Below are 21,125 nucleotides of genomic sequence, written 5' to 3'. Positions count from 1 at the left end.
AAAGTTTTGTTATTGTGTTGATTTGACTATAGTGCTAATACTTTGATTGTGTTGGTGAACTAGGTGGACTTGATGTATTTTCATAAGCGGGTTTTGGTATCGGAGGGGAATAATTTACTCCTACTAATACTTGTTGAAGTTGTTGACGAAAGGTAGGTGTTGTAATTTCTTCAATCTTAGGGTTGTGGTGAGGTTTGTTAGTAACTATGGGTTGATTTTGTTCTAAGGATGTTTCTCAAATTTTAATTTATGTACCGTTGGTTCTGTATATTTTGTTTTGATTCATATTTATTGACATGTAAAGGTTTGGAGGGTATAATTTTTCTAATTCCATCTATTTGTTTAATAATTTCATCCCAAGCTAATCTTTTTGGTGTAAAAGTTTTATGTTTGTTTTTTATCGGCTTCCTAAATAACTGTGTGTCCTGGTGGGGACATCCTAATGGTCTGGACTTATTGTGGTATTCATAATTTTGTAATAAATCCTATATATTAATGCTACTGGTTGGGCTTATCTTGATAAGTAAGATTAGAAGCTTTTTATTATAGTTAATGAAGATAATATTGTGGGATCATGTAAACCTACTGTGAAGTTTGGATAACAACAAAATAAACGGGACCACTTTCTAAATTAGAATTTAAATTGCTAATAAAGAGTTGTTAAAGTTTAAATTTCTTGCGTCTCTTAATATTACTAATATTGGAATGTTTTGTCCTAATCTAAATAATGGTTTACATGCTACTTCTACAATCCTATGTGTAAAAATTATAATTGTTGTCTATGTCTGTATATTGCTTCTTCAGAAAGAAGTTAAATTTCTTCAACCCTTTCTTCGGTTATCATTATTGTATCTTCTGTTGTTTTAATAGAGATATCTGACATAAATTCAAAACTACCTATTTGATATATGTGTCTTTTTTTACTGGTGGTATGTTCCAGTTATGTAAGTGTTGATCGATTTTTGCCATATTGATTTCTTGAGTGTTATAGATTTCATAATTCTTGATTATTTGTGTTTTGTTGTTGATTATAATTCTAATAGCGTACTGCTACTACTATCATTCGTTTACTGCTACTTCCTAATCTCCTTAAGAAATTAGAAATCTCTAAAATAATTCTAACCTAAAAGTTCTAGTTTCTTTCCTAGATCACGGGACCACCAAGGTACGGGACCACCTCCCGGACCACTAACACGGCTGACCAACGGTTAACAGGCTGACCAACGCACCCTCAGGCTGACCAAGCGCAAACGAATCAATTCTAGAGTTCTCCTAGATTAAAACTTTCTAGATTTATCTAACCTAAGTCAATCAAGCTGTGAACAGTGCACGTATGAACAGTATTCTACAGTAGACTGCTACAGTGCATAAACAGTGATAGTGAATAGTGAGAACAGTAATATCCTGTGAACAGTAATTTGCTACAGTAACATGATTATGGGTGTTGTTTTGTGCGGTTTTAATTCCTAAGCATAAATTCTATTGACACTACTTGGCTCTGATACCATTTCTAGCAGGATCTTTAAAACAAAGTGTTGAAGCAAAATAATGCAAAAGTAATTAAAAGCAAAGTATATTGAAATAAAAGTCAAGTAAAAGAAGTAAATGTAAAGACTATTGAAATAAATGCAATTTAAATTAAGTCAAGAAATAATGAATGTGTTGAAGAAACTTACAATTTTATTGCTTTGATAATTGTACAGCGAGGAAACTTTCTCTTCTCAAAGTGTTTGAAAAATTAAAACTAAAAAAAAACTGCTTCCAAAAACTTCACGCTACAACGGAAGTGATCATATTTATACTACAAAACGATCGGATTTCAAAAACATTTGAATCCATGACATTAATACAACACAGGAAAAAGAAAGTTATTGATAAGTGATGAGCTGTCTTGGATACGTGTCTTGAATTTGATGATCTGCTCTGAAAATGGCAGACAAACTGATAAGGCTTAATAAAAGATATCTTGAAAAGTCTTTGCTGGTCAGGGGAGCTTGACAAAGTATGTCTTGAAATTGTTGAAAATCTTTGCAAAAGCCACGTGAAAGGATTGTGTTGAAGAAGACTTGATGTCTTTAAATTTTTGGAGAAAATCTTGACTAATTTGCTTATGGGCAAGAGATAAAGTCGATTGGAGAAGAATCTTGTCAGCGCCGAAACTTTTGAAAAATGATGCTGAGTCATCAACCTTTATTGAAGTCATAATTGATTGGGTTGGAACATGAAAATAGTCATCCTCATCTTGATGCTGTGGTGATTGGTGCTATCCGAGTCTGCTTTTTGAGATGTTGAAGATCCAATGGCCATAATAATTTGTCCATATCTTGAGGGTTTTGACATTGAGCCAACTCAGCAAGGAGTCTTGATTTTGAGTTAAAATGTGTTGATTGTTGTGAGGGGACAAAATGCGGGTGTTGAGAGAGCCATACTTGCACAGCTGGTGGACTAATATTTGGATGGAAAAACTAGGCCACCATTTAATAAGAAATTTTCTTTGTAATTCTCGGAATTTGGAAGAGGAGGAGTAGTGATGTGAAATTGCCAACTCATTATCCAGGCAATTAGAAATTGCTGGAAAAAGCTAGCAAAGGGTCTTCACTGCTGTTGAAATTTTTTGTAAACAAGTGATATCCTTCCAAGACTGAAGGTGGAAAGTTTTTCATTTAAACCAAAAAAATTAAACCATTGTTGAAACCGTTTTGGAAATATTTTTGGACAAGTTTTGTCAAAAATGAAAAACCAAGAGTGTGTGTATGAGTTAAACAGAAAGTATGAAACCAAGCTTTTTGATAATCTTTATAAGAAAAATCTTGGGGAATGAAGGATTGACAAAATGGGCGTCTTTGATAAATTCCAGTACGCCAGTCTGAGGTCTTAAAACCTTTTTAATTTTGCATTTTGAAAAAGCAATTCTATTGGGACATTTTTATCAGGATTATGAGTAATTTCTATTGAATCAGTATCAACTAAAATAAATTCATAAAATGTTCTGGTTTTAATAAATCATCAGGAATAAAATAAAAATCTGGAGGGAAAATTTTTGAAAAGTTTCTTGCATAGTTTGTCCCCAATATTCGGGTTCAACAATGCAAATTGATTGAGTTATATCTTTCTCAATGACTGAAAAGTGGGATTAATGTCGACAGGTTTTGATGGGGAAGGTGTATAGGTTGGTGGTATGGTAAGGGCTTGTTGGTAATTTCTTGGTGGAGATGAAGAAACAGATTCTCATCTAGAAGAGTAAACCGGTTGGTTGAGTGATAATGTTTTCTGTTTATTAGGTTTTCAGGATTTTGATTGTGAAGGTTTTGTTGTGGGGGGAATAGGTTGTTGAGGTGGTAGCATCGCATACGATGCCTTTGATTTGGATCGTTTTTGGGTTTGATGGGAGTGCCCATCTTTTCCTCACTCTCACTCTTTCCTAATAAATCTGTGTCCTGAAAGTTTTTGTGATGAGAAAGACTATTAGAAAAACTTTTGATTTTTGCATTTTATCGAAAATATAATTTGAAACCTTTGAAATCTTAATGCAAAAAGTGAAAACAAGTTTTTGTAATGCAAGCATCCAAAATTTTGTGGTAATCGAGCCATTCTTTGGTAGGAACAATTTCTAGACTCTTTAATTTGGTAATAGTGTTTATCTTAGATATTGAAAAATTTTTTAATTTACTAATATTTTTTATTAATGGAGGATTAACAAATTCAAATGTACTTCTTGTCCTAGAATATTTGTTGTAATTCCTTTATGGTTACACCAAAAGGGTAAATTTGAGTGATAAAAGGTGTACCTAATATAACATCTTGATCTAAATCTTTTGCTAAAATAAAGGGACTTTTAATACAAAAATTTGTATACAAATATGACATTAGATAATTTAAATTAATGTTTAATTGTTGAACATTTGCTCCATATAATCTTTCTTTATCTCCATAATATTTGTTGGAATATCCTTTCTTATACAGTTTTGATTGCTCCAGTGTCTACTAGGGCTTGTGTAATAATATCAATATGATTATATTGATCTAATGTAAACATGCCATTTTTGAAATTGAATTCTAGAAATTTCATTAATAAATGCTTCTTCAGTTTCTTTTAATCCGTATCCTGATTTTGAGGTTAATGGTTGTCCTACAGTTTCTTTGAGGCTTTAAACATAAAAATCTGTCTTGATTTCAATATTATCGTTTTAATTCTTTAACTTGATGTTTCAGAATATTGATTTCTTCTTGTAAATCACTTAAAGTACTTGTGTGGGTTTGTCAAATCTTTTTAATATGTTTAAGTTATAAGAATCTACATCTTTTTGTTTTCTTCGGATAAAATTAATTCTTGAGTTTATTAACTATTCTTTTAATGTCTTCATCCTGAATTTTGTCAATAATATCTAATAAAATTCTTTTGATTTGGTGATAACGTTATTGACTTAAGTCTAGATGTTGATATCATATTATTGATTTCATTGCACGTAGCATGGCCCCATGCAATCACAATCATCAGAGTCTTGTGCCGACTCACTCATTGATTCAGAAGAATTTTCTGAATTTGATAAATCATATCTTCATTATCTGTATTGTAATAGTTTCTTCTCAGAGTGTGTTTGAATAATTTTTAAATGTTTTAAATGTTGATCTATTGATTCTGAATAAACTAGACATCATCAATATATAATATTGTAAAGTGTATAGGGATTAAAGATATCATTCATAATGTTTTGAAATTCTGATGGTGCATTTTTAATCCGAAAGGCATACGTTCCATTCATATGACCAAAAGGAACATTAAATGCTGTTTGTATCTATCTAATCATCTATTTGAACTTGCCAAAATCCTGATTTCAATCAAATTTTGAAAATATTGTTGCATTATTATAGTCTATTAATTAAATCTTTTTTGTTGGAATGGGATATCTAATCCATTGTAATACTTTGTTTAATGGTTTATAATTAATGACTAATCTTGGAACTCCTCGTTCTTTTCTGCCGCATTATTGACATAGAAGGCGAACAACTCCATGGAGATTACTGGTCTAATTAATTTTTTCTTGTAAATCTTGATTTCTTTATGAAGTGTTCGAGTAATTCCTTATTCCTCTGTATGGGTCTAGCTTTTGTTGGTATATTTTTCTCATCAGTTTTAATATAGGGAAGACAGACTACATGTTGTTTTCTATCCCAAAAGGCGTTTGGAATTGTTGAGCATATGTTTTGTGAAAATCACTTTTCTAAATTTTTAATAATTTCTTGAATTTTGGAGTTTCTAATTGTTGTTTTATCCTTTCATGTTTCAATTCTCTTTTAAAAAATGAATTTGTCTTTTCTTATGTTAACGAGATTTATTTTGATATTGATAAGTCTTTTAAATTAAATATCTTTTATTAGTGGAAGGATAAAAATTCAAATGTTATCTAATGCTCATATTGTATACAAAATTTTTGTATTAAAAGTACCTTTATTTTAGCAAAGATTTAGATCAAGACGTTATATTAGGCACACCTTTATCACTCAAATTTACCCTTTTGGTAACCATAAAGGAATTCAACAAAATATTTTAGGACAAGAAGTAACATTTGAATTTGTTAATCTCCACTAATAAAAGATATTAATAATTTAAAAGACTTATCAATATCAAAAATAAATCACTTTAATAATTTTCAATAATTCTCAAAGAGAAAAACCCTTAAACAATTTTCAAAAATCAAAAAATGTTTTTACTATTGTCCAAAATCGTCATCTTTCTCAAAAAAAACAATCACAGAAAATTTCAAAAAGATGTTTTAAATGATATTGGCAAAGAATTCTTCATGACTCCCATATTGATGATTTTTTTGGCATTCTCAATATCTTAAAAATCCAACACCAATTCACATTAGCCGAAGCCTTACCCATTTCTCAAAAGCCATTGACCAAATAATTCTTGAAACCGAAATTCGTGCCAAAAAGGTCCCATGAAATATAAGGACGCACATCCAAAAGAATCATTTAGTTTGTGGGCTTCTTCCTTTTTAATAAACCTTCAACATCAATCAGAAACCAATAATATATCAACATTAATCACAGCTGAGGAGGCAGCTGAGTAGTCGAGGCCGATGATTACGAAGGAAAAATGATTTATTAGCTCTCAGTTCGAGACAATTCTCAACACTCCGAAGACAGTGATTCAGTAATTTTCTTTCGGGCAATTCTCAAGACTCTCAATTTGAGGATTTCAATTTGAAGATGATTAAGAGGCAGTGACTCAGCATCGCCTTTGTTCGATTTTCAAATTTGCAAGACATTTTTAAGTATCATTAGAAGATGTTCAAAGTTATCACGTAGCTTCTGCAATAATTTCAAATCTCAAAATTCAAAAGTTTCGGCGCTGACAAGATTCTTCTCCAGTGACTTTATCTCTTCCCCAGAAGCAAATTAGTCAAGATTTTCTGCAAAAAATTAAAGACATCAAGACTTCTTCAACACAATCTTTCACGTGGCTTTTGCAAAGATTTTCAACCATTTCAAGACATACTTTGTCAAGCTCCCCTGACAACAAGCAAAGACTTTTCAAGATATCTTTTATTAAGCCTTATCAGTTTGTCTGCCATTTTCAGAGCAGACATCAATAATTAAGACACGTATCCAAGACAGTCATCACTTATCAACAACTTTATCTTTTTCCTGTGCTGGATTAATGTAACGGATTCAAATGTTTTTGAAATCCGATCGTTTTGTAGTTAATATGGATCACTTCCGTTGTAAGCGTGAAGTTTTTGGAAGCAGTTTTTTTTTTAGTTTTAAGTTTTCAAACACTTTGAAGAGAGAGAAAGTTTCCTCTCGTGTACAAATTATCAAAGCAATAAATTGTAAGTTTCTTCAACACATTATTTTCTTGACTTAATTTAAATTGCATTTATTTCAATAGTCTTACATTTACTTCTTTTACTTGACTTTATTTCAATATACTTGCTTTTAATTAATTCTTTACATTATTTTGCTTCAATCACTTTGTTTTAAAGATCTTGTAGAAATGGTATCAGAGCTTGTTATTAAAGATTTATAGTGATTATTTAATTCATTGTAACATTTTATAGTATGATACATATTAATTATAATATTACATAATTAAATGATTATTTAATTGATTATGATTATATTATAAACATTAATTATAAACATACATTATAAACAAATGATTAGAAATTTAATTAATTAAACATTACAATATAGTTAAATAATTACTTAATTAAATATAACATTATTACATTACATTATATATGATCACTAATTAATTACAGTATAATAGTTAAATGATTACTTAATTAGTTATAAATTTATAACATTACATATAAACATTAATAATTTACTACATATTACATTTAATTAAATGATAAAAATTAATTAATTATAATTTACATTAAAATTTATAATCTGATTACTAAATTCACTATAACATTACATTATAGTATGATTACATAATTAATTATAACATACTAATTAAATAATTACTTAATTGATTATGATATTATATTATAAACATGAATAATTACTAATTTACTACATAACATTAGCACAATATTTAATTAAATTATAGAAATTTAATTAATTATAACATTACATTATAAATTTATAGTATGATTACTAATTAATTGTAAACATTCATTATAATTAAATAATCACTTAATTAATTATGCATTCTATTTAAACAAATTAATTATAAAATTTATAATATTTATTAAAGATTTATATGATTACTTAATTTATTATAGTATGATTACATATTAGTTATAACATTACATAATTAGATGATTATTAATTGATTATGACAATATTAAAACATTAATTGTAATATCACATTATAAATAAATGATACTTAATTAAATGATTAGAAATTAATTAATTAAGCATTACATTATAGGTAAATAATTACTTAATTAAAATTATAACATTATTATATTATATTATTTATGATCATTAATTAATATGCATACATAGTTAAATGATTACATAATAGTTATGAATTTTAACATTACATTTATAAACATTAGTAATTATTACATTATACATTACTTAATTAAATGATTAAAAATTAATTAATTATAACATTACCTATATATTTATTATATGATTACTTAATCAATTATAACATTTCATTATAAAAATAGTATATTAATTAATGATTAAAATTTATTAATTGCAATATTGAATTATAGATTTATAGTAGATTACTTAATTCATTATAACATTACATATAGTATGATCGATAATTAATTAGAACAGTATATAATTAATGATTTATATAATGATTATGACATTATATTATAAACATTAGTAATTTACTAATTTACACAATACTTAATTAAATGATTAGAATTTTATTAATTATAACATTACATTATAAATTTATAATATGATTACTTAATTAATTATAGTATTATATTATAAACAATATTACAATACTTAATTAAATGATTAAAAATTTAATTAATTATAATATTACAATATAAACATTAAACATAAGTAATTAATTAAATTATTAGAAATTTAATTGATTATAAAAATACATTATTGTTAAATAATTACTTAAATAATTATAACATTACATTATAATATGATCACTTAATTAATTATAACATTACATTATAATTTAATAATTACAACATTATTATATCACATTATAAATATTACTAATTGATTGAATTCAAGTGTTGCCTACGGATTACAGGTTATGAGTTACATAAGACACAAATGAATGAGTAATCAAAATTTGTTAGGGGTGTATTTGAAAACTTCTAAGGTATTTTTGTCATTTTTTAAACTAATAGGGGGTGATTGATTTTTTACAAGGTACCCGGGAAAGGAACCGGAACCTGCATTTTAGGTTCCGATTCCTTGAATTTAAGAACCTGTACTATGCAGTTCCGATTCCCCCAAAAAATGCAGGGTACCCATAATCGCTCACCCGGTCACCCCTAGTTTGACAGTGGGGCTACAATTATTCAAATTAAGCGTATAATAATCAAATTAAAGCTCTGTCAGTCTAGTTTCTAAACGTTCAAATCTCTCATCAATTGGATTTTTATTGAGCAAATTATGGTCAATTTACTACTGATTGTTCAGTGAAAACCAAAATATGTGTGATGATAAAAAGAATGGTTCATTAGTGGAGCTAAAGTTATCCAAATTAAGCATATAATATATAAAATTAAATCCCCATCTATCTAGTTTTTAAATATTTAAACCTCTCATCAATTGGATTTTTATTGAGAAAGTTATTGTCAATTTACTATTGACTGATCAGTGGAAACCGAAATGTATGTGATGATAAAATGAATTGTTTGACTGTGAGGCTACAGTTATCCAAATTAAGCATATAATATATCAAATTAAAGCCCTGTCTGTTTAGTTTCTAATGATTCAAACCTTTCATCAATTGAAGTTTTATTGAGCAAGTTATGATCAATTTACTACTAATTGTTCAGTAGAAACCTAAATAGATATGATGATAAAATGAATGGTTTATTAAAGCTACATGGTTTAGCATCAAACATCAGTTGATATTTGTTAAATAAATGAAATTAGTTATATTCAGCAACAAACTCTTTTTATGATATACGTATATAACATAAAAAATATAATAAAAAGGAGATAAAACAATTACAATTAAAGCTACATATCAATATTTGTTTTCCTTTAAGGATAATAATAATGGTTCGACATATTATAAATAGTTTACTAAAGCTACATGGTTCGACAACAAACATCAGATGATATTTGTGGTACAAATAAAATTTGTTATATTCAGCAACAACATGTTTTAGATATATGTATGTAACATAAAAAAATATCAACAAAAAGAGATAGAACAAATACAATTAAAATTTCATATCAATATTTGTTTTCCTTTGTCATCACAAAATTCAATAGATTTTATGTGTGTGATGATAAAATAAATGGTTCGGCCCCAATACTATAGTTATCAAAATTCATCATATAATATATTAAATTAAAGATCTATCTTTCTAGTTTCCAAATATTCAAATCGGTCATCAATTGAATTTTTATTAAGTAAGTTATGGCTAATTTACTATTGATTATTCAGTAGAAATCGAGAAATAGGGGAAACTGAAATATGTGTGATGATAAAAGAAATAGTTTGGAAGTGGAGCTACACTTATCCCAATTAAGTGTATAATTTATCAAATTAAATCCATATTTGTCTAGTTTCTAAATATTCAAACCTCTCATCAATTGGAGTCTTATTGAGCAAGTTATGGTCAACTTACTACTGACTATTCAGTGGAAACCAAAATATATGATGATAAAAGAAATGGTTCGGCAGTGAGGCTAAAGTTATCCAAATTAAGCGTGTAATATAACAAATTAAATTTCTGTATGTCTAGTTTCTAAAGATTCAAAACTCTCATCAATTGGAGTTTTATTGAGCAAGTTATAGTTAATTTACTACTGACTATTTAGTGGAAACCAAAATGTGTGTGATGATAAACAAAATGGTTCGTAAGTGGGTCTACAGTTATTCCAATTAAGCTTATAATATATCAAATTAAATACCTATCTGTCTAGTTTTCAACAATTTAAACCGCTCATCAATTGGATTTTTATTGAGCAAGTTATGATTAATTTACTACTGACTATTAAGTAGAAATTGAGAAACAGGAGAAACCAAAATATGTGTGATGATAAAAGGAATGGTTTGGAATGGGGGCTAAAGTAATCCAAATTAAGCATATGATATATAAAATTAAATCCCTGTTTATCTAGTTTATAAATATTCAAACCTCACATCAATTGGATTTTTATTGAGCAAGTTATGGTCAATTTACTATTGACTGTTCAGCGGAAGCCGAAATATGTGTGATGATAAAATGAATGGTTTGGTAGTGGGGGCTACAGTTATCCAAATTAAGCATATAATATATCAAATTAAAGCGTTGTCTATCTAGTTTCTAAATATTCAATCCTCTCATCAATTGGATTTTTTTATTGAGCAAGTTATGGTTAATTTACTATTGATTGGTCAGTGAAAACTGAAATGTGTGTGATAATAAAATGAATGGTTTACTTAACCCAAATTTAAGGGATTATCATATTAGGACTTATAAGAAATATTTTAAATAATACCTATTAATTGGAAAACAGAATCAGCCAAAATTAATTCATTTAACATATATACTCGCATATCAACAGGACATAAATAATAAATCATTCATATAACAAATTAAAATACACGAATGTTTTAACAGAAAACATACTCAATACAATTGAACTGTTTCTACTAATATAGATATGACACATATTCACAGTTCAACTAACAATATGATCATCCTCGATTTGATATTAGTAAAGTATATGAACATTTCCTTGAAAACAAGCATAACAAAATTTAATCGATCTTCATGTTAAGATCTGTTGAGGAACAATTATTCATTCGTATAACAATTGTTACCTGAAAACGGAATCAACAAAAGTTAATTAATCTTCGTAATAAAATTGTTAAGGAATACACTTACTGTTCAACAGGACTAACACAATTAATCATTCAAATAAATTGACCAAACAAAACCAATCATTTAATCAAATAATAACCGTTAAAATAGTTAGGAGATATACTTACAATTTCGTATTAAAATAGTTAGAAGATATGCTTACAGTTTAGAAGAACGAATCAAAATAACAACTCATTTGACAATGTCAATCGGACATCCTGCCTTTATTCCATGTCAATTCATAAATCTTTGTCCTGTAAACAACAACAAAAACATAAATAAATAAAAAATCATCGATTAATAAAATCATGAAGAATAAACATATTATTAACACAAACTAACATGACCTCTAAACAATTAACAAAAGACCAGACGTATTATTAACACCAACTAACATATTGCAATAATACACAACTGAACATACGCCCCTTTTATAACCTCTTATTTAGACTTTTCGAATGCCAACACAATTAAATACGAACTGAATACGATGAAAGGTTTACAATGTCAATACAATGCACCTATGTAATTATTAATAAATATGTATGTTTTAACCACCAATGCAATGCACCTATGTAATCCAATCTTTATGTCTATTTATTTAGACTTTGGAATACCAATGCAACAATTAACATTGTCTACATCACACCAATAAAATTCAACTACATGACAATCACAAATCCAAGATGTCCTTATGGTTAGACCTTTAAAATATCAATGCAATGCACCTATATAATTAATATTATTATTAATTATTAATACAAAAATGCAGTGCACTTATGTATTCCAATCTTTATGTCTATTTATTTAGACTTTGGAATATCAATGCAACAACTAATATTGTCTACATCATCACCAATAAAATTCAACTACATGACAATCACAAATATAAGGTGTAATTATAGTTAGACCTTTAGAATGTTAATGCAATGCACCTATATAATTAGAATTGTTCCAATTGTTCCAATTTTTTTAATTATTTAATAATTATAGATGGAGTAATAAATATCAATCCAATGTGTCAAGATAGAGCAATTTGATTGACTTGTGAATCCAATGTATCAAAATAGAGCAATTCTAGAGCTTCCAAAATATGTCACATGGCAAACAACTCGCATGAGTATTCATGATGAACAATCAGCATGGGTATTCATGAATCTTAGAGCTAAAAATATCTCATTAAACCATATATCCAACGTGGCAAGAGAGGGCAATTCTAGAGCTCCAAATTAAAACAATTTTAGAGCTAAAAAAAAAAAGAAAAAAGAAAAAAGTGTCATACGTGTCACTCAAATAGGTATGTTTTTACATTTGAATTTGGAATACTAATTCAGCAATTAATACGTCTCTACAACATCACAAATAAAATTCAACAACATAACAACAAAAAATTCTATGTGTCAAAATAGAACAATTTTATGAGTTCCAAAATGTGTCACATGGCGACAACCTAACTTTATATATATACAGTAAAACATCTCTATAGTGATACTTTATATAAGAATAAACTCTACATAGTCATAAAAAATTCAATTCCCAATTTGGGATAGTTATAAATAAGAATAAACTCTATACTGTAATAAGTTATAATATTTCTAATTTACATCTTAAGAAAAGTTGCCTCCACAAAGTAATAATTATCTGTATATTGTAAAAAAAAATATGCTATGTTATATTAAGGGTTTAAGATGAAATAAAATATATATCTAAAGTTGTTTGAGATAATGATTTATGTTTTAGAGTTGTTACTACATCTTTTAACGTGCAGGTAAATTACTCGTTAGCATGAACATCTTCTTGTTAAAGCTGTATATTTTTAGTTTCTCAAGTATATTTAGAGCTTCTTGGCAAAAACTTTTTGTATTTCTGTACTATCATCCTCATGATTATTTTCTTTATCTTCTTGTCTAATTGTAGTAATGATTTCTTCTTTAGTTAAAGCATACATGATTTATTACTCATTTAGATGATTGAGAAAGATATTAATATCTATTCAATTAGTATAATGAAGTTGTCGAATCTGATCACTAAATTCTACAATGACTTTTTGATTGTCCTCGTCCACTTCATTTGTAACTTGCAATTCATCGACATCGGGGATCCTAATTTGGTAATGATTAAAACAATTGGCAATAGTATGTGGCTTCAGATCAATTTGCTACATAATTTGGTAATGATTAAAATAATTGGCAATATTATGTGGCTTCACATCAATTTGCTGCATAATTTTGTAATGATTAAAATAATTGATAATAGTTTGTGGCTTCACATCAATTTGACCATGCAGCAACTGCATTTATAATTTCATCAATGACACTTATCTTTATCAGTTTCAAAATACGATCTTTTATTCATTTTAAAAGTACACAATTGAAGAGTTGAATTGAAATATTAATAGTATTAAAATATTAATTAAAATTTTAATACTGTATTATTAAAATATAAATTATAAAAAAAATTTGTTACCACACTACTATTAAATTATAATTTTCTCATAATAATAATAAAATTAATTAATGTGCTATAGAAAAGTTTTACTCTTATTTTCTACCGAGGTCAAAGTCAAAGCTCTTTACTTTCTTCCCAAGAGGCCCGCAACTTCCAACGCTATTTTGCCACGTCAAAAATATTTAATTCAGTCCATGCTCAAGGCCCCAGCGACAGCAAAAGAACGACACCTTTACAAGGATAAAAGCTCTGCCCCCTCAAAATAAGGAAGAAGGCATCGGCCAAGACAGGGAGGATTGTCTCGTTGATTTAGTATGGAGAACGTGCCGAGAGTAGGCGTAGCAGTGTTCGTGTTGCGTGGGAAAACAGTGCTGTTGGGGCGGCGCCGCTCCTCCATCGGCGACTCTACCTATGCTCTTCCCGGCGGCCATCTCGAGTTTGGTTAGTCTCTCTCTCAATCCTTTTTTCTTTTTAAACATCAGATGTTATTACCCAAAAAAATGTTTTATGTTTAGGGTTAGAGTTGATTTTAGAATTAATTAAATTCATAATGAAGGTTTACTCTAATGGCTGATCATATAAGTTTAGTTAAGCGTTTGGTAATGTGACAACATCTCGTAGTCCCATAGTTTCGAGTTGAAATCTCTCGAATATCATTCATATCTTTCTATCCATTAATTTACTTAATCAAATCTATCTTAAAATCGAATCCATTGATAGCTTTGAGACGTACAAGATTCATTACGCCTTAAATCTCTTACCTAGTGGAGTGATACCTTAACTATTCCACTGAATTATTTCCAGGAGAGAGCTTCGAGGAGTGTGCAGCGAGAGAACTGAAAGAGGAAACTGGGTTGGATATCCAGAAAACGGACTTCTTAACCGCAACTAACACCATCTTTAAAGAACCTAAACCAGCACAGTATGTAACTATTTTTATGCGGGCAATGTTGGATAATCCTCAACAGGTGCCCCAAACTCTTGAACCAGACAAGTGTTATGGTTGGGATTGGTATAACTGGGAAGATCTCCCTAATCCACTGTTTTGGCCTTTAGAGAAAATGGTGCAAAGTGGGTTCAATCCCTTCCCGGCTGAGTAGATTTGATGAGGGGACATTCCAGTTTTAGGTACTTTCTTATGTGGGATTAGATTATGTGATTTAGTGCCTCCAATATGTTTGATGGTTTATCCTAATGTTAATTGTATCTTGATTATGGTGTGCTAAAAAATAACTGTTTTGAATAATTGGCTGCTTTGATCCCATTCATACTTATCAGTTCAGATTGTATTTACTCTGGCAGACAGTCAAAAGGGTGAAAAATCCAATCAAATACTCATTTTCTCGAATTGAAAGACTCGGTATATAACCATTGTTGTGTGAACGAATTTATTCAATCTCCAATTTTACTGCCTAAACATTGAACTTAACCCATTTTCATTTTTTTCCCACTCGTTTTTCCATCAGAAAGAGCAATTACATCGAGTCTTCTTGCACTGTCTTGCCACAATAACCTGTCAATTATGGTATCAAAATACTTTCTTGGCTCAGTGTCAGTGGCAACCGAAGTTATGTCGCATGGTTTCAATCAATTAAATTGTCCAGCTATGAAAACATTCCAATACTGTTAGTTCAAGCTATCAAAAATCTTCATATTATACGAGGCCATTCATTCAGACAACAGGGCGAGTGATTCAAAATTCTGAAAGAAAACAACACAAATACATAAAACTATTGCAATTCATTCTGTTTACTCTTTTTCAACAACTTGGACCTTGGTTTAACAGGCTTCAAAAACCCAGCCTGCAACCTAACCATCTCTCTCAAAACCCCAATCAAAACCCTCTCAATCTCCTCCCCTTCATCTTCCACCACTCTCAAACACCTAGCCACCGCCTCCAACGTACTCACACAACCTTTATAAGGCTCTTTCCTCAACACTAACTCATCATCATAAATACTCCCACCTTTTAAACTCTCATCCACATCCAAACACACCCTTATCGCTCCTAAACCCTCCAAAACCCCTTCACTCGCCTTCACCATCTCCTTCGCATGCTTCCACGTGGCATCAAACACGATTAAAAGTAAATTTCGGTTATCCCCTTGCAAATTTATTGACTCTTTGAGCTCCGATAGAGAGACGGCAGGCGAGCCAGGGGATGGCGGGAATAGGTAGATAGTGGTGGTGGGAGAAGGGGAAGGGGAATTGGACTGGTTGGTGATGTGAGAAGGGAGGAGTTTGCGTGAGAGATGGGTGGTGACGTGGCGGAGGGACTTAGTTAAGAGACGTGCAGTGTTGAGTTTGTGGTGGGACTCGTGTGGGTGGTGGATGATCATTAATTTTGTGGTGGTGGTGGTCATGGGTGGGATGGGGATGATGTGGCAGAGACAAGCTGCGATTGGACGCTCGCAGTTGCCGCACATCTGGCGGCGCTGCCCTGGTGGTGAGCTGCTGCTGGGGGCTTCTGCTTCCATTTGAATGCGTCTGTGTTTTTCGGCTTAAAGAAACGCTGCGTTTCCTTATAGTAAGGGGACAAAGCCCAAGTCCTTACTTTAGGCCTAAGCCAATTAGGCCCTTGAGCCCTAAAGTGTTGTATCAAGGCTGAAGTCCAAACCTGTACGTTAGAAATTAATTTTGGTAATTCAAAAGGGTATATTCTAAAAAGATTAACCTTTTAAGTTTTAACATCACCCTCATAAACAACTAAACAAGAGATGGACAAAATAATTGACGTGTTAATACTTAATAGATACCCATCAGATTTATGTGTTGTTAAATTTAGAATTGCTTTAAACTGATATGTAGAACATAAAATGTATTAGTTTGGATGGAAGAGAAAACCTTTTGTTTTTGTTTTTTCAATGTTATTTGCTGTTGGTTCATAAATGGTATATGATCTAAGAGTGAATTAAAGTAACCTTTGTACATTTGTTTGAATGATGTTAGCACATCAACTTGTATAATCTTAAGTTTAAAACATAAGTTAAAAGCATTACAAGAAAGGTTATAGATGGAGCTGAACAGTATAAGGCGGTCTTATGAATCATAATGCACTTAGTAGGGTAAGTTATGGTTACTCCAAGTCCAACCTAAAACTACAGTAGACAGTAGAGTTAAACATTGGTGGGCATAAATGCAGAAGCAGTCAGCACCAATCCCGGAAAAGGCGGATAAGAGTCTGCGGGCAGCTTCTCAGGCAAAGAGATGCTTAGAAGCTATAGGATACTCCGCACTTCTGCGGCTGTACCCAGAATTGGTCCAGGGAGCAGTCCTATAACCAGCAGTGCCAAACTCTAATAAAAGCTTTCAGGATACTCTTATAACCAGCGTTAGTGCGGGACTACTAGCTCAGGAGTACTCCTACAGATAGGGATGGCGTAGGGACAAATAGCTTCAAGTTAATAGGCACTATTTCCAAGTCCTGAAAATTGAATCAACCACTCCCAGTAAAATGTTTGCTTATTGGCAATCGGCATAGTTACAACATACAATGGCTTTGGTCCCAATCACATAAATTTTCCTGCAATTTACATTCGATGCTGACATATCCAACTATTCCTTGCATCACAGACATAAAACTTTGCTGAGGATTGCTTTACCATTATTTAACACTTGGATATACAGTTACTTATTAGGTGACTTACTGATATGGTTGATCAAAAGCTTATCAACTTAACCTTAAAATCACTTTATCTAACGGTGCTTATGCTGAAATTTAATTTTTAACGTTTAAGTAGGTAATTGTTTGCTTCGGATAATTGCTGACCAGTTCTTCCTGATGCATTTGTCTAATTTGTATTTAAATTTCTATTTCTTCTTACAACTGGACATTAAATAAAGCTATTATACCTTGAAAGTCGTTTGTGGAAGACACTTCAATACAAGCCATAAGCTCCTTGCCTTTTGTTTAATATTTCTGTAATTTTCTTCATGAGCTGGTGTTCATTTTTTTGACTTTCTTTTATTCATATATATTCCTTTGTCTCTTTCCCCTTAAAATTTTATATCTAGTTAGTAATACATCTTCCAAGTCTAAATCTCTTGTGGTTCAAGTCGTTGGTTATTGATCATGGTTGTTGATCCGCGGGTTTGGTCTGGTCGGTCTCTATTAGATTATTGAACAAAGAAACTTAAAATAATCTCAGAATTAAAAGCATTAGAACCAGTATATTGATGGAACTTATGATGGTAGTACAAAACAACTAATACCTCAAATTTCAACAAGATTTGACTCCACAAGGATTAAAGTGAGGAAGACATGTGGAGCACATGCAAAACCTTCACGGGGTCCTTGCTTTTAACCTTGGGATCTTGATATACATTATAAAATGGTTTAACATATGACCAGATATTTATAGAAGCGGCCCTATTTTTCACATTCTTGTGAAAGAAGAAGTTGTTTATTGGCTCGATGATTGCAGCGGTGATATGATTACTTCACTTTTGACCTTTGCTGCTAGCTTTCACTGTTGCCATCTCATCTCAATTATGACTTACCCTGTACTTCGTGGACGACTTTTGTTAGTTCTGCTTAAAAGTACTTAAAGCCCTTATAAAGCCCAATAATTTACAAATTTTTATTTTACAGAATGTAAGTTTCAAGATTCAAAGTTGAGACTGCGGTTGATTTTCTTTTTCCTGCACAGTTTGCATTCAAAAAGAAAAAATGACGGCCCTCAGTATCTTTTTCTTGTTTAATAAAAAGAATCATAGCCCTTAAACTGGTATATTGTTGCCTGGATTAAAATTATAGAGCTCTGGAATCGGAACCTTCTCCATAATTTAGTAATTTACCCACAAGTGAGAAATCATTTGCAGTTCATATAAGCTGCAAAATAGTTAGGTAGCTAATCATTCTCTCCACCCAAAGAGATAATAATAATNTATGTCACTTATCTCTGGTTTAATGTGTATTGTTGTGATGCAAATTGATTTTCTTAATGATTTGTTTGTTGGCAAAACCCTTTTCACAACAGGCAAGGTTTTTCTTCCAGCAGCTAATATCTGGTGTTAGCTATTGTCATGCCATGGTATGATGATATCCAAAATTTAATTTTACATCTTATGTTATGATCTCTACCTTATATACTTATTTCTTTTACTGCAAGAAATTTGTCACATGGATCTGAAGTTGGAAAACACACTATTGGATGGAAGTCCAACACCAAGTGCTAAAATATGTGACTTTGGTTACTCTAAGGCTTATGTTTTTAGTTGAATAGCAGCACATAACTCTGCTGCTTTCTTAGCAACTCTCTCCTTTTTTTCCCCCTAAAAGGAAAAAACTTAGTACTAAGGGGGCGTTTGGTTGGCGGTAATGTCAGATTATTGGGGTAATGCCATCTGATATTACTTGATTACCACGTTTGGTTGTCAAGTAATATAAGATTCCGGTAATCTTCAAATACTAATAGTAACTACTATTGGTAATATTGGAGGTAATCTGATTACCTCCATTTTCTTAGCTATTCTGAGATTACCAAGGTTATCCTTTTTTGTTACAATTTTATCCCTTATTAATGAAAATTTTGGACAATAATGCCCTTATTTTAAAATAAATTTATATTAATATCCTATTTCAATTTTACCCTTATTTAACTAAAATTTTGGACAATAATGTCCCTGAATTTAAAACAATTTACAAACCACAGCCACTCAGCCACTACCACCATTGCCACTTAGCCACCACTACCATTGCCACCCAGCCACCACCGCCTACAGCGGCCAACCACCACGGACTGCCTCAGAAAACTTGTCGGAGTCCCTAAAAAAGAACGAGTTTCGGTGGGAGGCTCCGAGAGTCATCGTTATGGCTGTTTTCGGCCATATTGATGGCCGAAAACGGCCATATCAGGCCAGATCCCTGGCCATTATCGGCCAGATCTGGGAGAGATCTGGCCATTAACGGCCACGAACCTGACCGTTAACGGTTAGATCTCGCCCAGATCTGGCCATTAACGGCCAGATCCACCGATCTGGCCGAATATGGCCGTTTTCGGCCATTAATATGGCCAAAAACGGCCATATCGAAGCCTCTTGGTCACGGTGAGTTGCTGATGGGGACTTTCGGAGACTTCTGACGGTGGTCTGCGGTGGCGGAAGGAGGCGGGGGTGATTTCGTAATAAATTAAAGTTTTATATAAGTAGGGGTGTTTTAACTAAATCTGAAATATTGGGGGTTAAAAGAAATTATTCAAAAATTAATAATAAAAATAATATTATATTAATATTTGTAAAGGGGACAATTTAGTAATTTAAATAACATACCTACCAATTTATTCCCCATAACTAACCATATTAATATAACATACCCACCAACTAACCAAACACATTTTCTTAAAGATTCCCATTAATCTTTTAAGGTAATCTATCTTTTCAGTAATCTAACATTCTTGAACCAAACGCCTCCTAAGGGGTTGTAAGTTATAAATTATATCTTACATTATAGTCCTTAGTTTTAACTTTCATTATTGTTTTTGCTTTACATCTTGCAGTCAGGACTGTTGCACTCACAACCTAAATCAATTGTTGGAACTCTAGCATATATTGCTTTGGAGGTCCTGTCACGAAAGGAATATGATGGAAAGGTATTGAGTTTTTATTTTTCATCTGATTTTGTGTGTTCCAATAAACACTTGGTTAGAATTGTTGATGGAAGTATGGAGACATTCATGCGGATCAATAAATGATAGGAGCAATCAAATGACAATATGAACCTGTAGTTTTAAACTCCTCCATTTTGCCTGGATTTGAAATCCAGGACTTTAGACAATCCACAAATGTGTGGAGGCCTATGCTACTAGACCCCATGGCCATTGGAAAACATGAGAAACTACATGCTTGTCACATTGGTCTCTTGTTTTTGTGGATGCTCTTATTCAAGAGCTCCTAGTGAATTCGAATGCAAAACTATATATATTATACATCAGAGGCTTTTGTAGTAGTGATTTTTGCATTTTGAGCACTTTTAAATTTCATCATAGACTTTTTAGTTTGTGCGATTTTAAAATTTGGGATATATATTTTGCTTTTCAAGTGCTTAATTACATAGGCTGCGAGTGACCTAAAACTTTTCAATTAAAACCATTGTTTTAAAAACTGGATTGGAGGGCAACCCGCTCTGTTGGTCGGGTCACGGTTCAATCAATTCAATCGGTTACACCGTCGGTTGGATCGGTGACGTCATCACATATC

General features: G+C 31.0%; 2 protein-coding genes across 2 annotated transcripts; one reads left to right on the top strand and one right to left on the bottom strand.

Moving 5' to 3' along the window:
- The first annotated feature begins 14,141 nt into the window (after nucleotides 1-14,141).
- Nucleotides 14,142-15,257, top strand: LOC116133823 (nudix hydrolase 1-like). Its single transcript, XM_031419506.1, has 2 exons — nucleotides 14,142-14,369; nucleotides 14,733-15,257. The coding sequence occupies exons 1-2, from the start codon at nucleotides 14,243-14,245 to the stop codon at nucleotides 15,026-15,028; spliced, it is 423 nt and encodes a 140-aa protein (XP_031275366.1). The 5' UTR covers nucleotides 14,142-14,242; the 3' UTR covers nucleotides 15,029-15,257.
- A 149-nt stretch (nucleotides 15,258-15,406) lies between these two features.
- On the bottom strand, nucleotides 15,407-16,437 carry LOC116133822 (DTW domain-containing protein 2-like). Its single transcript, XM_031419505.1, has one exon. It carries the CDS (start codon nucleotides 16,403-16,405, stop codon nucleotides 15,659-15,661), a length of 747 nt encoding a protein of 248 aa, XP_031275365.1. The 5' UTR covers nucleotides 16,406-16,437; the 3' UTR covers nucleotides 15,407-15,658.
- Between the last annotated feature and the right edge of the window lie 4,688 nt (nucleotides 16,438-21,125).

The sequence above is a fragment of the Pistacia vera genome, unplaced genomic scaffold (assembly GCF_008641045.1).
Source record: "Pistacia vera cultivar Batoury unplaced genomic scaffold, PisVer_v2 Contig276, whole genome shotgun sequence".
Classification (NCBI taxonomy): Eukaryota; Viridiplantae; Streptophyta; class Magnoliopsida; order Sapindales; family Anacardiaceae; genus Pistacia; species Pistacia vera.
The sequence above is the reverse complement of the archived record's forward strand: the minus strand, read 5'-3'. Positions and strand labels throughout refer to the sequence as shown.